General features: G+C 42.8%; 1 protein-coding gene across 6 annotated transcripts in view; it reads right to left on the bottom strand.

Annotated features, from left to right (window-relative positions):
- Nucleotides 1-24,935, bottom strand: part of EVA1A (eva-1 homolog A, regulator of programmed cell death) — a 212,013-nt gene that overhangs the window by 9,500 nt on the left and 177,578 nt on the right. For all 6 annotated transcript variants that reach the window (XM_039380962.1, XM_027749292.2, XM_027749289.2 and 3 more), the window contains one exon: nucleotides 2,335-2,499. In XM_039380962.1, coding sequence (XP_039236896.1) covers nucleotides 2,335-2,499 — 165 coding nt within the window. The remainder of the gene's footprint in view (nucleotides 1-2,334; nucleotides 2,500-24,935) is intronic.

The raw sequence follows: 24,935 nt of genomic DNA, 5'->3' as shown, positions 1-24,935 counted from the left end.
TCAAGCAAAGTTTTTAAACATGGGTGGCTCATATCCCAACGGATAAAATATTCCAAGAACCTGTTGCTTTAGGAGACTAGAGATCACTGTGGATCACTTGTGCAAATGGAGGCAATGGGATGCAGAAGGTCAAGGGCACATTCAGCAGGAAACCAATAGCAAAGTCTTAAAAAAATCTTTCAATTCAGATGTAGGCACTAATGTGCTCCCTAATCTTTCCTTTATTCTCCCTGTCCGGTAAATCTGTCTGTACCAGTGGTTGAATTTTTCCCTACCACTGTTCCAAAGAAATCCACAGAAGCAAGGATTTCTAAAAACTGAACCTAAAACCTGGATACTTCAGAGCAACTCAAGTAGCACCATGCATCTAAACTTAGGCAATGGAATCCTGCTATTAGTTGAGGGATATCCGAAAGCCATTCAGCTCTCCCTGTAGCAGACACTTAAAGCTTGATGTATTTGCTCATACACAGCCATCTAAGACACCCCATGGAGGTCATCCATGTAGAGATGACAGGTAAGATGTAGGGGAAACTCTCACCCTTCCAGAAGCCAGGTAAACACCCCAGGTCATCACAAATTACACATTTATATGGGGATAACTGATCTTGCCTGAGATGCGTCCTTACTGAGGTCTGGCTCTGAACTGGTTAATTCAAAATCCCTTCACAATAAATGAAGGGCACCTCCAGGACATAATCACATATATATTTCATAGCCATATGTCAGATGGACACCTCTGCTGGGTATGATGCATCCCTTGTAAACCACACTGTGCAATAACAGTGTATTTAAGACACTTTTCAAGTGAGACATAGAAGAACCTTTTTTTTTTTAACTTCTAACTTATCCAAAGAAGAGATGCAATCAAACCAGTTTTTAAATGAATACTCATCTGCATACACTAAACTCCAGCAAAGAATACCACAAAACCACAGAACTGGTTTTATCATTGGCAGGATTGTACAAGCACAGACATGGAAGACAGAAAATAACTGGACTTATGCAGAAGGAAAAAAACAAACACACACAATTTCACAAGGGCCATGTGTTGCTACACTATGTGGTTCCCTGGCCCCACAAGTCACTCCAGGACCATAATAGAATACATCCCCTCTCTTCCTTGCTAGCTTGGAAAACTTGTCTATGCCTAATCAGCTCACTACTATTGGTTTTCTCCTCACCCTTCTTAGCTGTTCCCAGTCACTTGAATGGTTGCTCCATGCATTTACACCAAAGCTGAGTAAAATTATTTCAGCCAGCAATAATTTGCCCAACACCACAGTATAAACACAGGAGAGGTTATTCATGATACCAGGCTGACTTTAGCAAATAGTTTTAATAAGAGAAACAAAACAGAAAATGTCCAAGTATTTGCTTTGTTATTTTTCAAACATTTTTTTAGCTTTTAATTTCAAAATGACATCTTTGTTTGAAAAGTAGTGTATATTTTGAAAATGAATGAATAAACAATGTGAAAACTAAATAAAAGGTGTCACTTATTGAAGTGAAATGTTTAGATGAATGAAAATGAGTTCAGGATATCTTTTTTCTTGTTTAAAAGTATCTCCAGGATCACAATATTTATTTGGTGCTAACTCAAAATTCTTTTCCTTGGCGATTTTTCAGTAAGGCCTCCAAAGGGACAAATTTGTTATTGTCAGTTCTTAATTATTTGTGGATTGACTATCCAAGCTGCAGATTAACATTGTCAGGAGTGTAGACAGAGACAAGGCAGCTTAGCCCATACCCACCCTAGAGCTGAACCTCTGGGAGCACAGGCTGGAAATTTCAGTAGTGTCATATACTATCCATTGCATGTTGGGAAACAATGCAAACCCACCAAGTAACCCAATACATGCTCACCTATGCTTTTCCCTTATTCATACAGCACCTCTTCCTTCTACTCACCTATCCCTATAGATACTTCAGACTTCATTCACATCTCTTCACTTTGCATTTTATGAAAATAGCATCATATTTCAAAGCTCAGTTCAAAACTTCTCCATCCCCTGTGAGGCAGATCTACTGTCTCTGCCCTGTGTTGTTTTTTTTCCTTTGCCACTGTATTAGACAGGTCTGCAAAGTATTTCTGTGATGAGTTTTGACATGCATGGCCACGACTGCTATTTCAGGAAACTCAGTGTTTCTTGAACAGTTTCACAGTTCACTTTAGCCCGTCACTGATCACAGCTCAAAGCTTCCTTTCTGACTGTGACATGGATGGGGTTTAGGCACAATAGAGAAATCCAGGAGACAGAAATGAGGAGATAGAAAGGAACAGTTATCACAACACAGTTAGGTTTGGGGCAACATCACAATAGTCACAGCTACCTGGGAGAGCTCGTCCTATACTGGAAGGAGAGACATCAGAAAGGAACACTCCGTCCCCTATAACATTGAGATCAAACACTCTTGGCTGCAGTGGAAAATGTGGCTTCTGATATCCTTGATAATTGGTTGGTCTTGGCTGAGTTTCATGCAGAAGCTTCTTGGGAACTGAAATAGAGGAATAAAAAGAGCACAGTTGTTAGAGTGAGTTATTTCAGCTGGTCACAACGAGAATTGTCACATTATGCTACAGGCTAGGCTGATACTTAATTACACCATGTGCAGCCCAAACAGACATTCATCTTCCACTATGATGAATGCTCTCCAAGCGCCAGCACAGAGACATTCAAAGTGATTAAGATATTGCTTATTTACAATTAAGCCTTGAGACTAGGCTAAGGATCAGATTCAGACATTTTATTTAGTCACACATCTTAGAAACTTAAATGCCTAGTAAGACAGACTTTGGCCTCAGCCCTAAGCTTCAGAGCACTTCAGGAAGACACCTCTATTCCTACCATGACAGGGTGCTGGGCAGGATGCCCTATAGCAGTGGGAGCTATAGGCTATGCCTGAAACACTGCCTCTCTCCAGCCATGAAGTTGCTGGCTCAAGCCTCAACATCAAAGATTTCTGTCCACTCCAGATTCACAAAACCAGACTCTAGAGGATGCTGTTCACATGAAATCATAAAGCTTAAATCATCCACCACAAAAGTAAAAAATCCCACCTATAAGAAACGCTGACCCACCCCATGAGATCCAAAATACACTGTTCCCCATTGGGCTTTAGGGCTGTAAGTAAGCTGCAAAAGGCCCACTCCCACCACTCTGAGGAGGGTGAAGACTCAGCTAATCACTACTGCTCTCAGCGTTTTGTCAGCCACGGCATTAGCAATATGCGGGCAAGATGGTAAGTTAATATGTGACAGTTTTTTTGGACATCTCTGGTCTCCTCTTTGGACCAAAGCACGTCTCAATAAGAGTATTTTCTCCTCCTCGATGTTGCAAGACCAGTTCTTCAGCTGTACATCTCAGGTAAAGAAATCAAAGCCAGTGTACCTCCAGGTACACCCTCTGAAGGTGAACCCACACAGTAAATTCACTAATTTCCCCCATAGGGACAAAGCACAGAGTCATTTACAGAGCTGAACCAGTTCTCTGCCTCAGCCACAGCCAATACCTCAGGCTATTTCAGAGCAAAGTGCTTCTCCATACAAAGAGAAGAAGCATGTATACCGGCCATTCTGTTCAGAAATCAGAGGAAGAGAGTGATGAAAGACAAAAATAAATTAAAACTTCCAGAGGAGAAAGATTTATTTCCCCATCAGTGACTATATACTAATATATACATAAAGCAGACAACCAAGACTTAAGTGTGTTAAAGACACAGACTGTTAAGAACCAGGCGCAATTTCAGTAGACCAACATGAACCCCAAGAGAAGGTTTCTGGGATGCTCATCTCCCCTTTCTCCAAGTCTAATGGCACCAACCTCTCTCATTCCAAGCAGGCTGCCACCTCCCAGTGCCTCAGTTGTCCCATGGCTCCATTTGGGATCATACTATCTCTCATCTCCACTCTTCACGGAGGCGTTAAGAAGCATAATTAAAAATGCAAAGCACTTTGAGATGCTTGGCAGAAGCATGAAGGAGGGTTTGGAAAGAGTGCAACTCCAGAGCAGAAAGGAAATTCCTGCCTGCCCCCTGCAGCTAATCAGCTGCCAGACTGGAACAGGAGATTTAATCACGTCCATTAAATTTGCCTGCATCACCCACCACATTACTACTGGTGGGTGAAGTGATCCAACCACCTTGTTTACACTATGTTCGACTTACTGCCTTTACTGAGGCAAAGAAAACTGTAACTAGATTTACAGACTGACCTCCTGATTTAGGCTGCCAGGACATCAGCCTTGAAGTTTTTGCATTATTAGTAGAGTCATGCTAGGTCAGGAAACAGAAAGAAAACCCCACAGCTTCTGAATATCAAAGAGCTGGCACAGCGGTTTCTAGTGAATCCTGAACTGGCAACTGTTGGAAGGTAGAAAAAGAAACACAACCCTTGGTAGGAACTAGACAGGAGTCAGGAGGATACCTGTGCCAGGGAAATATCAGAAAGTCTGGGGAGGAGGTGAGTAGAACAGAGATTATCCAGCAAACCATAGGCAGGAAGAACTGCAGTTCTGACTGCCTAATTCAAGACACCCAAAGGGACCCAGAGGGTATAGAGCTCAGCACTCTCCAAAAATAAATTGCCCTATTACTATATCTCAGACTGAGGACCTGAAAGGCATTTTTCCTTTACACAGGTTTCATCCAAACTGCATCCCAGTAACACATTGATAGACATCCAATGAAGAAAATGAAGCAAAAGGGACACAAAGACAATTTTTTAGCAGGTTTTGACTAGTCTTTCACATTTCAGTCTTACTTTTCTTCATAAACATCTACTTTCACCTCCCAGCACTCATGACCATCTCCAGGGCACAACACAGGCTGGGTGGGCCTGCATCTTTCTTAGAAAATGTGACACCACCAGACACTTAAACATTTGAGACAAGTAGGAGGAAGAAACATCATCTTTTCTACATTTAACACCATCTAAGCACACCCAGGGAATTGAGCTATGGCTTTTCCACCTTGGCATCTGTGCCACAACCATTCAAATGCTACGGGACTAGGGGATGAGTCAGGTAAAGCGAAACATTGCTAAATCAGTCAGCAATTGGTCAACAGCATCCCAAGGAAGAGTAGAAATGGAGAAGTGTTAAGGGGGAAGCATTCATAGAGACTATTTATTGTCACCTTACTGGAGTAGGGCTGTGCTCTCATCTCTTCGGGATAGCTGAGGAAGTAAGAAGACTATCAAGTAGTCATTTGGTGCCTTAAAACACAGATGGCTGTGAGGACAGATTCCCAAAAGCAGGCATGTGCTTAACATACGTGATTAGCACACCCTTTGGTACTTTCAAAAATCCTAAGAGGTGCTTGTGCTTGTCTTCACTTCAGCAACTAGATCAGTTTAAAACCCTGGAAGCAACTTCGTGCAACACAGGATGTCTACAGCATATAACCTTGAACTTTTCCATTTCAAGGGACCATTTTTCTCTGTGGACTCCATAAACGTCTTGAGGACATTTTGCCAGGAAAGGCCCATCTTTGCAAAGAGTAAACAGAGAGATGGCATGCAGCAAGTCTGTTCTTTTTCTGGTTTATATGATGCTCAGCCAATACACAGCTTTCTCTTGATTTAGAAAGACCGTGAAATGGAAAGCCTTTCTCAAGTGTAAAACACCTCACAATTTCCAGTTAGCTCCTGTGTGGCAGCCAACTCCACAAGAAAGATTAAACATCTGGTTCCTTTGAAATGCCCTCCTTAAATTCTCCAGAGAGGAGTGCATCTGACACAAAGCATGGCATGATTTGAAGCAAGATGTCAAGAAAAGTTATTTATTATTAAAAGCACCAGAAAAAAGTACCTAGGATTTTAGTCTTATCTCAGTATTAAGCACAGAAATCCTGGCAGGAAAGAGTTGGCACTTGGCCTGCTCCATTCAATCAAGCAGAGAAGTTAAAGCAACTCAGTCAGCAGAAGTGATGTATGTGGACAAGAGGGGAAGAAAGAGGGATTCAATCAAAGTGTTAACACACCTCATACTCAGGAGCCCTGCACCTAAAAACGCACAAGAGAAATGAGCTGGGATACTCTGGAAGAGAGGAAAAGAGTTGTTATAGGGACCTCTGGGGACTTTCAGTCACTCAAGGGGTAGCAGTCAGCTTTGAGATATGGATATTTATCCAAAAGATAAAATTCTATAGTAACTCGTGCTGGGCAGCTGAGCAGCACAGGCAGAGATGTAATTTTCCAATCGCAAGCCCTGCTCTGCCACCCACTCCGGGGTCCAACTGGGACATCACCACATGGACTCCACGTTAGCCAGGACTTGATCTGGAGAGCAAAGTGTCACCATCGCTGTGACACTCCGTGAAGGCACCTGCAGAAGTTGGTTCTAGGCTATAAATCTGCAAGGCAGCTTTCGGAACAGCATTCCTCTGACATTACAGGTTTTCAAGTCCTTATATAATCCCTCTGTGTCTGCTTTAAAAGCAATGCTAGCTACCAGCTCCTACTGCTCATCTGTCTGAATCAACGTCATGCTAGAAATAATTTATACCAGTTCCCAAACCAAGACCTGCAATACCCATTTGCAATGAATTAATGGTACCAATCTCACAACAAAACCTCTCCTCCACTGCCTGGCACCTTCCCCCCTCTCCTTCCCCCAGCAGGAACAAGGTAAAGGAAAATCAAGTGTGCTCTCATGGGCAGAGGAGATCCATCAGAGTCAGTACAAGCAACCAGCAGGACAGTGTGAAAAGGCACATGCTGGTGCTGCTGACAGTATCGTTATTTGTACTTGGTGGAGACTCCTTCTCCTGGGATTTTCACACAAGCACTCTCTTGTGTGGCCAGAAAACCGAGGGCTGATGAAAAGAAAAAGTTACTGTGTGTACAAGCAGCCACATTCTGAAATACAGCATTAAGAGAAGGAAAAGGTCAGCAGATACCTCGCCTCTGTTCATCAAGAGCAGAGAATGACAGAACGGTTTGGAAGGGACCTTAAAAATTATCTAGTCACACCCCCCTGCCATGGGCAGGGACATCTTCCACTAGACCAGGTTGCTCCAAGCCCCATCCAACCTGGCCTTAAACACTTCCAGGGATGGGGCAGCCACATCTTCTCTGGGACAACTTGTTCCAGTGCCTCACCACCTCACAGTAAAGAACTTCTTCCTAATATCCAATCTAAAATACTCTTTTTCAGTTTAAAGCCATTCCCCCTTGTCCTATCACTACATGTCCTTGTAAACAATTCCTCTCCATATTTCTTGTAGGTCCCCTTCAGGTCCTAAAAGGTCATAATAAGATAATTTGCTGTGTTTTCTACTACGTTGATCTATCTAGTTTTAAACACTCCAATCCTGGGGATTCGACCAATTGCCACAACATATTATTTTCAGAGGAATATTGCTCTTTCTGAGGAATTCTTTTCAAATATGTTGCTGAGTGTTTTAATTTAAGGAAATATATTATTTCCCTAATCAAAACATTGGATGCTATAGGTCCCAAATTTTATGGGTGGGGAATTGGCTCAGGGACAGAGTTTTGAAAGGGTTTAAATATCAAAATTATTTGTCCAATCTCACAGAGGGAGTCTGTGCCAAAGAAAAAAAACAAGCTGACGCTCGCTGTATTTCAGCCTTGTACTCAAACCATTCCCTCTCTTCGCTAATTTGATCATTTGGTGTTTCCTGATACTCGCTCAGTCCTAAACATGCTGAAAGACTTCCACTCCCAGGAAGAAATTACCCTATGACCTCCACCTTCGCTATATATACACATCAGTCAACTGGAGCGGATCAATGAAAGCTCAGGCAAGGGGATTGTCATTCTCCAGTACTCTGCTGTATATTTTCCTGAGCATTTCCAGCCCATAAGGTTTGCTCCCAAAGCTCAGAATGGTTAAAGCAGATCTGCAGGACCTTCAGCAAATCCTCCTGAGCCTGCTTGAAGCAGAGTGCAATTTGAAAACATGACTCCCTCACCTAGGAAAATTACAACCAAGCCTTTTATCTGGGGAGGTTGGGGCCAGGAATTTTTAAAATAATAATAAAAAAAAAATCCTCCTGTGAGTAAACACCCAGTATAAACTACTGCAGGTTTTTAGAAGGAGCAGCTCTGAAGGATTTTTGTTTGAGACTTGAAAATGCCTGGCATCCAGCCTGTAATGGGATCATTCATGATTCTGAGTTATCACAAGAAAGCAATTCCTTTGCACACATGTATGGTATGTGGCTCTCTCAGACTGCAGAATTAAAAGTGGTTTTTATGTGCTGTAAAACCTAAATTCACTAAACACTCAGTCAACAATGCCTATTAAAATAATAGATTTTGGCTGTGCCAGACCACAAAATAACACAATACAATCACATAAGAAGACTCTGCACCTGGTGACTAACATCACTAACACTAACATCACTGTGTAGCTAGAAACATGGGGGGGGGAGATGCTAATTTGACTAACAAAAGCAAATTGAGGCACAACCTACCCCCTTGGCTTTTTCCCAAGGGTCTCAGACATGGTCAAGGAACAAGCTGAAACCTTTTCCAGTTGCCCATGCCCTATGTAGCTCAGTGCTGGATGAGCCCCTTTCAAGTGAATAAAGCACCTTTTGCATCACATTGAAAGAGGTTTTGCCTCTTCTTGTGTCACGTCAGACATCCAAAGTCTACCTTCAAGTCCTGACCTGACACCAGACATTCTGACAGGGGGGCTTTTTTGGTCAGATATAAGTATAATCACTTCATAGGAGATGATCAGATCCTACAGCTCTTAAAATGTCTCCATGAACATCCCCACGGAAAAGGCTGACTGCACCCAACATCACCTCTCTTCTTTGTCTGCAAAGACATATCGTATTTAGAGTAAATATATAGTACATTTTACATAAGAAGTGTAAAGGGTCCCAGGAGACAACAGGAGACATGAAAGGACTATGTGCAACAGACCATAAGTCTGAAACTTGGGATTTGATCAACAAGTTGCCACAAAAAACCTTCATTTCTCAAAAAAAAAAAAAAAAAAAAAAAAAAAAAAAAAAAAAAAAAAAAAAAAAAAAAAAAAAAAAAAAAAAAAATAGAGCAGAGGCTCAACAATTGCAAGTGGTCCAGACCTCAGCTTCTGTCTCCTTCAGTTATTTTTAAAAAGGCATTTTTTTCACCCAGTATCAATATAGTCTGCAATTCTGAAACCGAATGCAAAACCCAAGAGAAAGAGGGAGTTCCTCAGCCTCCTGCAGGCATGTTTTCCAGGCACAGTGGTTCCAAACCACCAATAACAAGGAAGTGACTCATGCCAATTACAGTAAGTCCACTTCCAAGCACCACGCAGAAAGCAAGTGAGACTGTCTGGGAAAATAGCCCTGTAATAACCAAAGCCACCTACACCTCCCCAAGCCCACAGCCTGTGCCAGGGCCATCCTCCTTGCCCCTCCCTCCAGACACTGCCTGAAGCAGAAATCCATCTATTCTGCTGGTGATTTTGGGGCTGGTGGGAAGAAGTACCAGCTGGGATGTCTGACACAACCCATGCAAACTCTGCCAAGACTCCTCCTCAGACAGCCCAGATGCTTTGCCCTTTACTGTATATCCTGACAGCAGTGAACTACAGAAATGTTGTGCAATAAGAATATAAATACAATACAGACAACCCTTTCTCTTGTTTGCTCTCCTCAGAAAAGGACATACTTATCTTTTTCTCATGCAGCTGCAACCAGAGAAGTGATTTCAGAAGTGGAAACGATTCCAGTCCAGAAACAAAGCCCATGCAACATGAATTAGCCCAGTCTCACCATTCCTCCCAGTGAAATCTCTCGCAGGTATATGGCCCAGCGATGTGAGAGGCTTTAGGAGATGAAGATTTAGGAAACAGTGCACCTCCAACCAAGACTCCACAGGGCAGAGACAAACAAGAGCACTGTTCTCTCCCAGCCTCTCCCCCTCCTGCACAGGGCAGCAGGAGCACCTTCCCCTGACTCCTCTGATTTCTGCCTGCCCAGATACGCAATAAACTTATTAAAAGAGCCAGTTTGCCTAATCTGGAAACTCAACCCAAGCATGCCCTGTAGGTATCTAGGGAAGAAGTCCTCCTTAAATAAGCTATGTTCCTAAGCTCCCTGTATCATCAACAGTGAAAGGTGGGTGCCTTTGAAAGCCCCCAGGGGAGATTCTGTCTACTTAAATTTAGGAGCCTAATTAGGGATAGTTAATGAATCATAATGTTACCTTTGGATTTATTCTCCTGAGTGTATCTGAGTTGAAATCTTACAAAATGCCTCACATCTTTTACTCAGATATTTTTCTTCTATCTTGAACTTTCCAAATCAGGATTTGAAGCTATAAACACCCTAATTTCTACCCAATGATGCATGTGCTCGATCTATCCACAGGCAGTTTTCCTACTGCTTTCATAGCCTTGAAAGTCATTGTTCTTCTTTCATCGTCTTAAATGTAATAACAGAATATGAAGCATCTATTGCCAGCAACTCATAAATCTCCTGCTTGATGTGGCTTTTGGTCTCCAAAGGGCACAGGGGAAAGCATCACATGCACCAGTCTGCTCCCTACATGTTCTACTTGGAAAGAAAAATGGATCAAAAGGAAGAAAGCCTTGTAAGAGATACCTGCAGATACAAAGAGTTACTTTCATCTGGCAGATTTCTGACTGTTCCCAAAGTCAGGAGAATCTCCATTTTCACAAGATATTTCATCTTGAGGAGAATGAGACTCAAGTTGAGTCTTGTCCAAATTCCAGTATGCTCGGCTACATCCCCCATGGGACCTTCTGCCAGCTGTAGCTGTAGGACCTCTCTGGCAGTACGACTGCATCGCTTCTCCATGAGGCTCAGAAGAATAAGATCAGTAAGGAAGTCAGGATCATTCTGCCAGTGTTCCCTATTCCCTGTATTTGGGCTGCATCTGTCACACACTTCCATTGGTACACACCAGCCCACTCATGAATGGATTTCTTTGGCATTTATTGGATATTCATTTGTTGGTCTCTTCAGAGGAGACTTATTACAGACTGTAATTTTATGCAGTGCTCTAAGTATACCCACTTGACTTTGGATCAAAGCAGAGTAATGTTAAATTTCGCACTTTGACACAATTCCTATTTCTTCTCATCATGTTCACTCAGTTTAATCAAACATTTAACACTGCAAGATTTTATTATTTTATATTACTCAAAGTACAGAACTGTTGTGACTTATTTAGGCTATAGAGCTTGGCAGAAATTCCTTTGCGCAGTTTATCTATTTTTCAGGAAAGTATGTGACATAATATGTGGCTCCCAGGAGGATGCCAACAGAGCAGCAAGTATTGTGTGTTCAAGTGTGGCTGATCCAGAGCCAGGGCATTGCTCATATGAGGAACTGCTCACCAGCAAGGGAGAGTCTCTGTGCTCAGGATGCCAACACATACCCAAGTGGTTCCAGCTCTGCAAGTTATCAGGAATCAGCTAAGTTACAGCAACCAATTCCATAAACCTTGGGGTAGAAGATACTCCCTTAAATTTCAGTGAAAAGTATAGACAAGCACTGTCAGGGAAAGTGTCCCTTGGAGATGTTATTACTACGCACCCAGAGGTAGTGGTGGGTGAGAACTATGTATCACTGTGAGACACTCAAATGAAAGCCAGCGCAAGGATATCCAAGACAAAGTAAGGAGAAAGGGGTGGAATAAAGGGCCAGAAGCTCTGAAGCACTCTAGAGCTGATGGGAAGCCATGCCAGCCTCTACCAAGGACAGGAAAGGGATGGCAGGGAAGCCAGAGCTCCAACAGGAAAGGAAGGTACTAGGAAAAACAACATCTACAGCTACACTGTACTGCCTAAATATTTGAATAAAGCATAAGAAGCCTCATGCTTCATCATCTGAGCCAACAGCCAGCCTGATATGATCTAACCATTATATTCCAAGAGTTAGGAATATCATTTCTCCTCTGAGACTACTGACCAAGACAGACACCTAGGGAATTTCCTGCACCCATCTCTGTAGCAATATCACCCTTTCTGTAGTCCACAGACCACTGTGACCTGTGAGGCACCAGAAAAGTGATCCAGAAAAAAACCCCTAATTCTAAGAAAACACTACAACCAGCATACCCCTGGATGTTCCCCCATGTTTTGTCTTGGTGTCTGCTGGCAGGCACAGCCAGGAGATTCTTCCCATCTGCTCTCCCTGCCTAATTAAAATGTTTGTAATTACAGCAGTAAAACTATGCTCTGTACAAAAATATTTTCTTTTTATCTAAGAGCTACTTAACCAACAGTGTGTGCTAGTTCTTTACCAGTCCATCAGCTTTTCCTCTCTGCAATCAAACAGCAGAGAACTAGACAAGGGACTAGAATTTTTTCCCAAATATATAGGGGTGCCTTAATAGCAGGAGCTGAGGAATGTCATCAGAAAGCAGCTGGTAACCTCTGCCATTAAAGGCAGTCACATGGCTGACTTAGTGTGGCAATTCTCAGGATCCCATGAGATGCCCAAACTGGGAATCCTGCACAAGGAAAGGTTATCAATTGCATTGGGGTAAATACTGGGAATGAACAAAACTGTGTAAGGCAGCTACAGTGCTAAATGCCCTTTGGTTATATATAGCTGAATGCAGATCAGTATTTACTGAACAAAAACACAATTTATTTTGAGATCCAGAACTCAGTGTGGGGATCACTGGTTCCTCAGTGGTTCAGCACTTGGCTTATAGAAGCCAGGCTACACTAACAAACTTGAAATCCAAGGATCTGTGAACAAAGTGGCAAAACTGTTTTCAATATAAATCCTTCCATTCACATAGTCATAACCTGTGAGACATCCTCCTTTGGGGCTGAGACTTCCTGAGCACAGTGGAAAGTTTGAGGAAAAACCTTATAGATGTTTTTTAATTATGAGAGTATTAAACCTCCCCTGTTTTTCAAAGAAGTACATTTACAGGCAGAACCTCTCCAACACACAGCATAAGCTTTAAATCATTTGGCTTGGAGACTGTGAAAAGTTCTTTGCATGGTTTATGTATTTTATTTTATTTATTTTTCTGATAGAAAAACACGTAGCGTGCATCATCTTGCTTCCATGCATATCCTGAGGGAGCAGTAAGGACTGCAAGCCCAAATCTTACTACAATTGCTACTGTGAGTAACTGCCAGTTTTGTGAAACAGCAAATTATAGTCACTTTCCTGACGCCACATAAAAGCAGATACACACCATGGAAAACAATGCCAGGGTTTTGTTATAGCCCAGCAAGGATGTTACTGAGCACCTACTCTACACTCTTATGCAACTTGCCCTGCAGCTACAGTCTGGGAGCACTGAAAAGAAACTGTGGGAATATGCAGTGCTGGATGCTTGTGGCAGCTTTCCAGTACTTAATAGTGGTTGGGTTTTTTTTTTAAGAGAACACAAGTTTTTTAAAGCTAAGCGTTTGTTTCTATTAGGCTTCATGAAATGTTCAGCCAGGACATTTCATGCACACCAGTCTGTTCTTTTCCACCTTCACACGTGTTATTAAGATTCACTTCTATGAATATCTCCATCACAAATGAGACCCGAATTCATGCCACCTAATGGAAGGCATTTTACTGGGACGGGAGGTGGTTAATTTGTCCCTTCATCAATTATACAGATAGGCTGACTAATCCCTCAGTTTAACCACTTCAGCTAAATACCTGCATTAGTGTAAGTAAGGCTTTGCAAGACTGAGCTTCAAGCATGTAAATTATATATATGTATATATTCAGATGTAGGACATTGCTGGGCAAAAAGCTTATCTCATTTGTTCCAAATTTAACAGAGCTAAACAATCCTGAATCAAATTCTACCCACCAATTAGTACATAAATTATTTCAGGACTACTTGGAACTCCCTTGAGTCCTCCCTAACAGACTGGCAGGTCTTTGATAGATCCTGACCACTTGTAATACCTGATTCACCAGGTTGCCACCCCAGCCAAGCCCCAGGGGTTCATTCTGGGAATGTCAGCAATTCCCTCTTTCTGGTGGCCTTTGCCAAGCACAGCCCAGTTTCTGCCTGTTTGGGTAGCAAGGCCCATCCACTGGCATCTCTCACATTTCAAAATTACTGAATTCAGCCACTTAAAAAGTGTAAATGAAGACAGGTCTTAACCTTCCATGTGTTTGAAAGTGTTTGTTATCACATATTCCGTAGGAAATGCAGATTGCTAACTCACAGCCAAGGAATTCACTTCATACTGTAGGACCTCTATTTTTAGGCTTCTTTTTTAGGACTCTTAGAAAAAAATTGAAGATTTCAACACATACCTTTGCTGCTAGCAACTTGAACCCAGGGCAGATTCTTTATCTGGCATGCACTCAGTTTAAGTTGCCACTTCTTTCAAGTGGAATATAATGCTCTGTATTGGAGTATTTGTTCCCTCCACTGGATATCTTGAACCCACCAACCCTGATATCTTATCAGATGAAAGGATTAATCCAACACAAAGAGGCTGTGAACATCTTTTGAACAATAAACCTTTAACAAACAAATTTCCTGAAGGGGATATAGGCAGGGATGGTTTATGAGACCCTGTAAACAGCAAAGAAACTCATAAACACAGTCCTTCAAAGCACTTCTGTCCCATGCCAGGATAATCCCTGTTCATACCAGAAGAGCCACTGCCCATCTCTGTAAGGACACATTCTTCAGAATTTGCTCAGCTCACTAATAAGAGTTGCCAGTCCTCCAAAGGAAAATTAATCCCTATCAATGCAACTGCATAGGATAAAATCTACCTCACAACCTGCTCAGGTTATAGGGACAAGATGTAATTAATTGCAATTCCAATAACCATCCATGTAGCTTAAAATCTGAAGTAATCCACCTTAATTACCCTAACTCTAATAACTGCATGGAATCATAACAGCTAGAGGAGAAAAATAGTTGTTAACTTGTTGACTGCCAGATGCAGACTGCTGATAGGAGATATATCAGATATTGAAGTATTAAAACTGACCTCAGCCTGGCAGGAGAAGGCTGTGATTCATGACCATAACTCCTGGGCACAGGGGGAGTACAAACAAATAATTGAACAAAGACCAAAGCATTAGCTTTATTAGTGGAATAAGACAGGAGATTAATCTCATTTACTCTCAGGTAAATCTCCTTCCTAACTTTCTCCCAGTTCAGCAAGAACTTCAAGTCCCATGTAGAAATCTGTTATATCGACCCTTTGTTTACACCTCTACCATTACATTAAAATCAATGTTACAGTGGAGGGTGAAAACTGGATCACTGTTCTGTCTAGTCAGAGCTTTCCATGTTTGTTGCTTCAGACTTTTCTCTGTGAAAAATAAAGAACCTATCTGAAAAAATATGTATTTTTTAAAAAGTCTTGCATGAAAGCTATTTTCTTCACCCTTGAGCAAATAATTCACTTTCAATTACGTTCCAGGTAATGGAAAGTCTAAGACAAACAGAGTTCAAAGTAAGGCCCATTGTGAAAGAGGCACACTAATTACAAACACAGTATGTAGAAGAAACGGCATTTTTGTGCTTGTTCAGCAGTTGCTGCAAAGAACTGCCTGCCCAGTTTCCCAACAGCAACACAAGCTTTGGAGGTACCTAAGTATTGATTTGCAGCCAAGTTTCACAGAGCTAGAAATCAAAACCCATCATCAATCTGGTCTCCCTATAGGAGGCTGATAAAAGGAGTGAAATGGCTGGGACATCATTCAGACTCAGACATCTAATGGTATGAGTGGTAACTCTGATATCTCACTTGTTTTCCAGGCTCTTTCAAAGGGAATCACAGCAGTTTGCAGAGCAGGGTCTTGCACCAGCCCTCATGCAGCTTGTACCCCACTGTAAATCTGCTGTCACAGGACTGAAATAACAGAGGTGACACGAACAGTCAGACTGACTCTTCGTATAATCATAGAATAGCTTGGGTTGGAAGGGACCTTTAAAGGTCATCTAATGCAAACCCCTGCAATGAGCAGGGTTATCTACCTGGCCTCGAAGTCTGAGACCCAGTCTACCTCCTTCCCTGCAGGCCAAGCAGGCAATGGAGTGGTTGGTGCTGACTGCTATGCATGAAGACAATGTCCACCCTCACATTTTGTATTTCTGCTGATAGTCTTCAGAGGTAGAAAGGATTCTTCTTCCTCAGTGGGGTCTTGATGTCACCTGAGGATGTTTTGTTTTGTTTTGTTTAGCTTGTTCTGAAAGGTCAGAGACTAAGTATACAGTATCTACAGCTATCTGCAGGCAACAAGCACCTGGCTGTAGAGGAAGAGGGATGCTGTGATCTGGAAAGGAACCCACACGTAGGAAGGATGACCCTACCCTCATCAGCAGACTCTGACCTTCAAGCAACGGGTGCCTGAAGTGATCACACAATCACAGAATCATCACGTTTGGAAGAGACTTTCAAGATCAACTAGTCCAACCATCAACCCAGCGCCACCATAATCACCCCAAAACCATATCCTCAAGTGCCACATACAGACGCCTCTCAAATGCTTCCACAGACAGTGAATCCACCACCTCCTCCCTGGCAACTTATTCTAATGCCTGATCACTCCTGCCGTAGAAAAAAATTTTTCTAATATCTAATCTGAACCTCCCCTGGCACAACTTAGGGCCATTTTCTCTCATCCTTTCACTTGAGACATGGCAGAAAAGACTGGCCCCCACCTCTCTTCAATCTCCTTACAGGTAGTTGTAGAGAGCAATGAGGTTCATCCTAAGCCTCCTCTTTTTCTGACTGAACACACCCCCAGCTTCTTCAGCTGCCTCTCATAAGACATGTTTTCTAGACTCTTCACCAGTTTCATTGCCCTAAACAACGAGGAAACCTGGGAAAGGAAGTGTGTGTGGTCCTTCCAGTGTTCTGTTTAGACCTGTGAAGATTTTGTGATAGATAAAATAAAGATCCTTGAAACTGTTTACAGAAATACATTACAAAAGAGGCATTAACCTTCACTCTTACATGTTCTTAGAAGTAAACTGTGGTTACTGTGATGCAAGAAAATTAAACACACCATTCACCTGATACAGTGTGACCTTCACGTCATTAAACTCTCTTCATGTTCAAAACAAGGTGACTCCATCCAAAATGCCTGCTGGGAATAGGATGTGGTCCATGCTAACTTCTAAGCCATGTCTGGACCATGCAACATCAAATGTCATTTCTACCATTTGGCAGGAGGGTGCATTGAGTTCCAGTGTCATAGGATCATAGAATTATGAAATCCTACAATGGCTTGGGCTTTAAAATCACCTAGTTCCAAGCCCCCTGCCACAGGCAGTGATGCCACCCACTAGATCAGGTTGCCCAGGCCACCTCCAACCTGGCCAAGGTGTCAGGAGCTCCTGGGGTTGACTCTATTTTGTTTGTCAGTACAGACGTGTTCAGTGAAGCCCAGAGGTCAAACAGAAGACTAAGTAGCTGTCCAAGCTTGAGAGGTCACCACTGCTCCTCAGGGCTCAAAACATGTGGGACATCAAATCACAGGTCTGTGGCAGCAGAACAGACATGGGACCTGATGTGTCAGGCCAAGCATAGAGTTGGATTTTCAGGCTGTCCACAGCAAAGAAAGCTGGAATAGCCCTGTGGGACTGTACCCAGAGACAGGGCTGTGACACACATTCAGCTCAGGAATGTTATCAGCTGTGTGTTATCTGAATAGACAGCCCTTTAGAAACACTGAATGCTGAAATGCTCCACAGGCAAAGAAGATGGCTGAAAAAATTTGTGTGGACTCCCCTGAATTGTCCATGCACACATGCTCCAGCCATGTGTGTGACAAAGAATTGATTTATACAGCGGTACCTGCTCCAACTGCCCATCTGTGCTGCACCATCTGCCCTCTTGGAGCAGTACACATCCCTTTGACTTGTCAGAGCTACACAGAGAGCAGTGTTCAAATACGAGAATGAAGAGACTGAACTGAGCCAGCCCAAGCTGAACACTGTTATCAAACTACAGTGTAGAGCTGCTACTGCCCAGAAGCAGGAAGGACATGCATTACCATATCTTTCCCTAATGTCCCCCTTTCCCTTTAAATACAAGAAACACAAAAGGTTGTGTTAGAGAGTCCAGCAGGCTCATGCGATTGCGAAAGGATATTATACTGGGCACCTCATCCATCAAGGACACCAGCAGGGTTTAAGCGAAAGATTGTGGGATAAAATAGTCTCCTGGGTCAAATTCAAGCCATAAATGTTGTTCCTCTTTATGTCAAAGGGAAGGCTTTGACTTTTAATCTTTCCATATTTCAATTAAACGATGCAAATGACAGATAGCTAAATTAGATGACAGATGCACGGCTAAACCGCCCCCATGTTCTTGGGTTCCTAAGATTTCTCTTTTAAATACCATTACAACCACTCTGTGAAACTACAGTGGAACTTATTCTTAAGCCATGCTTGTATCAAACCTTTGATTTAACAAGCTACCCCAAGACTGTTTCCCATCAGTGCTTTTCTCCAGTCATGGCTGTGGTAGAACCAGCTGTAGAGATAAAAGACAACTTCCTATGTTCATGCTCTCATCCCCCAGCCATTCCAATCTAGACAAGGCTTTAAAGTCACACTTGGACACAACTAATCTTGATTGCATTTTCCTCTCTATTTGACTGAGTGAAAACAGAAGTCCATTTTCTGGTGGATCTCCCTCAGACCAACATCTCCAGCTCTTTAAAGAAGAGTGCCCTACCTAAAGAAGGTAGATTTAGATTGAGTATTAGGAAGAAATTATTTACTGTGAGGGTGGTGAGGCACTGGCACAGGTTCCCCACAGAAGTTGTTGACACCCCCTCCTTGGAGGGTTCTGCAGAGGGACTTGGACAGACTAGAGAGTTGGGCTGATTCCAGCGGGATGGGGTTCCAGAAGGCCAAGTGCCGGGTCCTCCACTTTGGCCACAACAACCCCCTGCAGCGCTACAGGTTGGGGACAGAGTGGCTGGAGAGCAGCCAGGCAGAAAGGGACCTGGGAGTTTGGATTGCCAGGAAGCTGAACATGAGCCAGTAGTGCGCCCAGGTGGCCAAGAAGGCCAATGGCATCCTGGCCTGTATCAGGAACAGTGTGGTCAACAGGTCCAGGAAAGTGATTCTTGTGAGGTCACACCTGGAGTGCTGTGTCCAGTTCTGGGCCCCTCAGTTCAGGAAGGATATTGAGGGGCTGGAGCAGGTCCAGAGGAGAACAACAAGGCTGGTGAAGGGACTCGAGCACAAGTCCTATGAGGAGAGGCTGAGGGAGCTGGGGATGTTCAGCCTGGAGAAGAGAAGGCTCAGGGGAGACCCCATCACTCTCTACAACTCCCTGAAAGGAGGTTGTAGCCAGGTGGGTTGGTCTCTTCTCCCAGGCAACTGTCAGCAAGACAAGAGGGCATGGTCTTAAGCTCTGCCGGGGGAGGTTTAGGTTAGATATTAGGAAGAATTTCTTTACAGAGAGGGTAATCAGGCATTGGAATGGGCTGCCCAGGGAAGTGGTGGCTTCTCCATCCCTGGAGGTTTCTAAGATGAGACTGGATGTGGCACTTAGTGCCATGGTCTAGCAACCGCAGCGGTGTTGGATCAAGGGTTGGACTTGATGATCTCGGAGATCCCTTCCAACCCAGCTGATTCTATGATTCTGTGATTCTATAATGGGAATCCTTGGAATGGGCTTCGAGAAACCCCATCTAGTGGAAGGTGTCCCTGCCCACAGCAGCAGGGTGGAACTAGATGATCTTTAAAGTCCCTTCCAAACCTAACCATTCTATGATTCTATAATGCTATGAACTCTTACAGGAATGTTTTGCATTTACTTATTTTCTTGCACTTCTATTAGTACTTATCAGTGGTTTCCTGGCAGGGAAGACCCTAATTGCACTATCAGAAAAAACAACAGAGGAAACAGTCTTAGAGAAGTAAAGCCACATCAGCACTAAGCATGTGGAGCAGAGATACAGCTCTGGCAAGATGATCACCCACAGACATGACAAACTGCATCTCCCCACTTCCACAACAGCCAAAAAGTATAAGCACTCCAACTCTCTTGAGACAGAAATATTCCACCCAACCTAAATACAGGTACACCTTACCACATCTGTGCTCCCAGGTCTGACTCCAACTCTGGAGAGCACTACCTCATCCTAGAACTAATTATTAATGGAAGTCTTGTCCCAGAACACCTTGGTACAGAGCTTAAGGGGACATCTTACACTGGTTTCTGCTAGTGCTGGCACATGCACACAGATTGACATAAGCCAAAGATGGACTGTCAGGAGAGGGATTAAAAACTGGCTGTGTCAGTAGATGTAGCCTTCTTCTCCTCTGTTCTGTGCTCCAGCTTTAACACTAATTGCAGAAAAGAGTTGTAAAAATTCTGCCAATAAATGTGGGCCTTAATCAAACAAAGCACTCATAATTATTTTATTAGGAATCATTTTCTTTTTACAAATATAGAGTAAATTTAAAACAGTTGTGCCCTTGTGCATTCATTGTGCAGAAGTAAGCACTGTGGAATTTGAACAGAGTTAGCTGAGGTTTCTGATTGCCAGGCCAGCATGAACCAGATCACATCCTGGCCTCTTGGGAGGAATGTCTGGACACAGGAATTGCTCTTTTCCCTGTATGGACACAGCCAGTCAGCTGGCCATTTAAAAGGTATCAACAGATTGGGATTCAAGCACTACACAGATGTCAGTCAAAAAATACATAAAAAAGGCAAAAGATTATGTCTGAGTCATGAATTAGATGAAATGTTCCAGGAGTCAGTAGGAAAAGTCATAATTACAAACAGTGCTAATGGGAAGACTTGTTGGCTGTCATGGTTTACATGCTAAAATCATAATCAATGTCCCCTATACCCTGGGACAGCATGACTCTCATATGCAGAGATGGTCCTTCCAAAGCAAGCTCATGACAGGCAGGTGATGTGTGAAGCTTTCATGTCTGAGACTGCATCATTTCTGCAAATAACCAGAGCACATCCACCCCAGGCTACACGGCTGTCAATGACCATAAAAAAACCAAGTAAATTTGATTTGCATTTTAGATTCAAATATTCCAGTGCCATACAAGCACTACCATCAAAACTTATGTGACTCTTGGGGATGGTCCTGTGCAGGGACTTGTACTTGTACTTGTACTTGATGATCCTTGTGGGTTCCTTCCAACTCAGCATATTCTGCAATCCTGTGATTGAATGAAAGCATTCTTTTGTCAAGGAGAAAACATTTCCTTTTAAAGTCTTCAACCAGACTTGGTCCATAGCTGACAATTACCAACTGCTTATGCTCAAAAATGAACCCAATCAAAACATTTCCCCAAAGAGAACCATGCATTAAGTCCATGGGCACGTTCAGCCCAGCCACCAGGTCTCAAAGGTGCACTGGCTCACACCACAAGCACTGTCAGCTCTCAGAGTAACCACAACACAAGGGAAGATGGGGTTAGACCTGGCACCAAGCCTGCCTGGGTGCTCCCAGCTGAGTGGCTGGATACCTGGTTAAAGCATGGGGAGCACAGCATGGAGCTTTTTGACATGAGTTTAGAAGAAGGTTTGAACCCCAGATTTCTACTCTGAGTCATTAATTGCTGCATCAGTACAGGCTTCAGCTGCGTGACAGACTGTTCCCCCAGGATGGAACTCCAGAGCATCCTATGGAGCAATGCTGCGTGGTCCTCCCAGCACTGAGCTCCCTGGTGGGCTGGCACTCCTGCTGTAGGTCCATGAGCTACACCCCCTTGCAAACTGAGGAGGCCCAGGGCATTGGTCCAAGCACTAGCAGATGATCATTTGTACTCTTTAAATGTTCACACAGTGCTCGACAGAAACTTGGCCCATGCCAGCTAGAGCTCTCCCCAGTCACAGCTGGCCACAGACTGGATCATTGCCCTCGGTAGTTGGGGTACATGTGACTGCCCTGTTCTGAAGGAAAAACATCTAGCTAGATGCAAGTCCTGTTACGCCACTCATCCCCAGGATAGAGGTTTTGGCATGTCTTCTTTCACAGGAGAGGTGCAATCCCTGTGCTCTGAACAATGCCTTTTCATCATCACTCATTAACACCCTAACTCAAGGAGTTTTAGTAAGGAGTAAGACCCCCAGCACACATGCTCATACCTTCCCATTTGCACAAGAGAGAGCAAGCCAGAGTCTGAGCTGATTTAAATTGTCCTGAGAAATCTGGCTGGGAGTCCTGTGCTATAGAGTGAAGCCAGCTGGAAAGTAAAACTCTCCACTGCACGCTCTGTGTACCCAGCCAAAAATCACATGTGGGTAGCGTCACCAAAAACCAAACACCTTCTCCTGTCCTGCCTCAAGTTCTGTGTGAAAACAAACGTCCGCCTTCACAGTTGGAAAACTCATATTTCAACATAGTTTTGTGCTTCAGGAAAAAACATCCCAAAGTGAAAGAGCACCATTAGCTTTGGCACTGCTGAAGAGAAGTCCAAGGAGAGTTTGACTGGCAAATAGTCAGAGGAGAAGCACAGTAGATCCTGGCCCTCTGAACAACACACTCCGTAGTTTAGGCGAGTCGCTAGTTCAACCTGAGGCAACTGCAAAATGAAGTTGAGTGTCACAGAAAAATAGGGCTGCAAATTACCCCACAATAACCATTCGGACTGTTCCAGAATATCTTTCTTTTCACCACTATAACATTTTTTTGAATATAGAGCTTGAAATTCCTCTGCTACAATTTATGTTCTTATCCTCTCCAGCAAGGGGACCAATAGACAGTCCTCCCCATCTCTGCCAGAGTCTTTTATGCATCTGAAAACTACTAACGTACTCTCTTCCCAGACTTTTGGGCTAAAAGACTACAAATTAGGATTCATAGTACAATTGTACCCAAAGGCAAAAAAAAGGCTGAGGTCCTCTGTAGAACCACATAAACACAGTTTAAGAGGTCCCTGCTCCAAAATGTTTATAGTCAACACAGAAAGTAAAGGGAAGATGAAAGTAAAAAGGTCAAAGAAATATATTATTCCTATTTTAAAGGTAGGAACTTGGTGCAGAGAGACGTGTTTAGTCTTTTCAAGAACTCCCACAGCTGCAAAGGAGTTTACAGAGGGCTTAGTACCTAACAAAATTATTGCATTTGAAAATATGGTTATTTCTGCTTCTACTGAGCTGCTAGATAAACTATTTTGAAATACAACCTGAAGACATATGGATGTTTGTGACAGATTTGGGAAACACAAACCAGATCCTCCAAGTGCCCCTCCAAAGCCCTAATCTCAAAACCATTCTTCCTTGTGGGAGAAGCAGGGATGATTAATTACATTTTTCAAAGCTCTCCAAAATTCATATTTTTTCTACAGGAGCTTGAGACAAAATGATCATAACTTACTTGAAGCACTTACATGCATCCTCCCTTGCAATGCAAACTATAACAACGAACAAAAGTTGAAAGGATTCTTCACATCAAATTTACTGTACATGCAAATTTCTTTCAGACAGAACCATTAATAACTACTTGAATGGTCAAATTTAGGATTTTCTAAAAATGCCTTCTCAGTTTGTATGTGCATTCCTTATCGTCCATCTGTTTCACTGAGCAATCATTCACCAATTTAATTCACTCTTTTTGACATTAGCACACATACAAATTCCCCGCTTGTTGCAATTTTATGCTTTAGCAACATTTTACATGTCCCACACTGCCATGGTTTCAAATTCAAATAAATCCCACAGTAGAGGTGAGCATAATTCCAGCATATCTACAGAATACCAGACAGTTTATGCCAACCTGGAGGACTACAATTTTAGAAATTATGAGACCTAGATTATATTGTAACAAATGCAAAGTTAATGCTAATGAACAAAAAAAAACCCACCCAGGGAATAGAACATAGCTGATTTTGTGTAGGGGTAGAAAGTTGCACGTGAGGATGGAGTTAGACAAACAATTTGACAAAAAAAATCTGGTCCTAAAAGAACCTCAGGGGAAGCAATAAATCTTGGAATTGTTCAGATAAAAAACATATCCTCCAAAGAGAAAATCTGTTGCTGGTCGTTGGCCCCAGAGTGTTCTTGGGTTGATGACCTCAGTCTGCTTGTGCCCACGTAACTATGGCAGCAAACCATCACTCAGCATGGCAACAGGGTAGGAGTCAAGTCGAATCCTATACAAAGAATGGAGCTTTTCTTCACTGAAGGGGTGTTCCAGCATTGGAACATGCTGCCCAGGGAGATGGTGAAATCCCCATCCCTGCAAGTGTTGAAAAAGGTGTGGATGTGATACTCAGAGGTACAGTTCAGTGGTGAACACAACAGTTCTAGCTTAACAGTTGGACTCTATCTCAGAGGCCTTTTCCAACCTTAACCATTTTATGATTCTATACATTGGGAGCAGCAGCACTAGAAAGAAACAGAGAGGTCAGAGTAGATAAAGACTACACAGTGCAATGCTCTGCACGTTTCTTGACATAAAAGGAAGGGCATGTTACCTCTCCTACGTGGAATGGGTGAGACTGAAACAGGAACATCACATATAATTCTTTCAGTCCATTTGCTTTTACTCGGAAAAAAGATGAATGAAGACAGAGGTGAGTTTGTGGTGTGATTCAAGACCTAACAAAATGCTTAAGGCTGGAAAATGGAAAGAGTGTGATGTTTAGTGATGAACACGGAATCTGTGAAAGATGACTGGCCTTGATGTGTGATGAGAAGGAAACTGCCAGCTTCCAATGAACAGTTCAGTCTAGCAAGAGTCATAGCACACATCCCAAAGTATAGAAACAGTTCAGGTCTTAAACAGTCAGGATCACTAACCTTTACTATCACTGTCACAGGTATCTTGTCCAAATCAGTTCTAAACCCCTAGATGGGATGTGCTTATTGTACTGAGCTTACTATAAAAGCAAATGGATAAGATGTAATAACATGTATTAGATCATGTTGGATGATCCCACGGTCTCTTCTGGCTTTTAAACTCCACAAATGAGCCTATGACCTTTGTAAAGCACGGGTTGTACTAGAGATGATATTTAAATGTATGTATGAGTTTCCCATTATGCTAAAGCATGCATC

Source organism: Pipra filicauda, unplaced genomic scaffold, assembly GCF_003945595.2.
Source record: "Pipra filicauda isolate LSUMZ 115617 unplaced genomic scaffold, ASM394559v2 scaffold209_size2725305_pilon, whole genome shotgun sequence".
Lineage (NCBI taxonomy): Eukaryota > Metazoa > Chordata > Aves > Passeriformes > Pipridae > Pipra > Pipra filicauda.
Note: the sequence above shows the minus strand (reverse complement) of the source record. Positions and strands in the feature narration are given on the sequence as shown.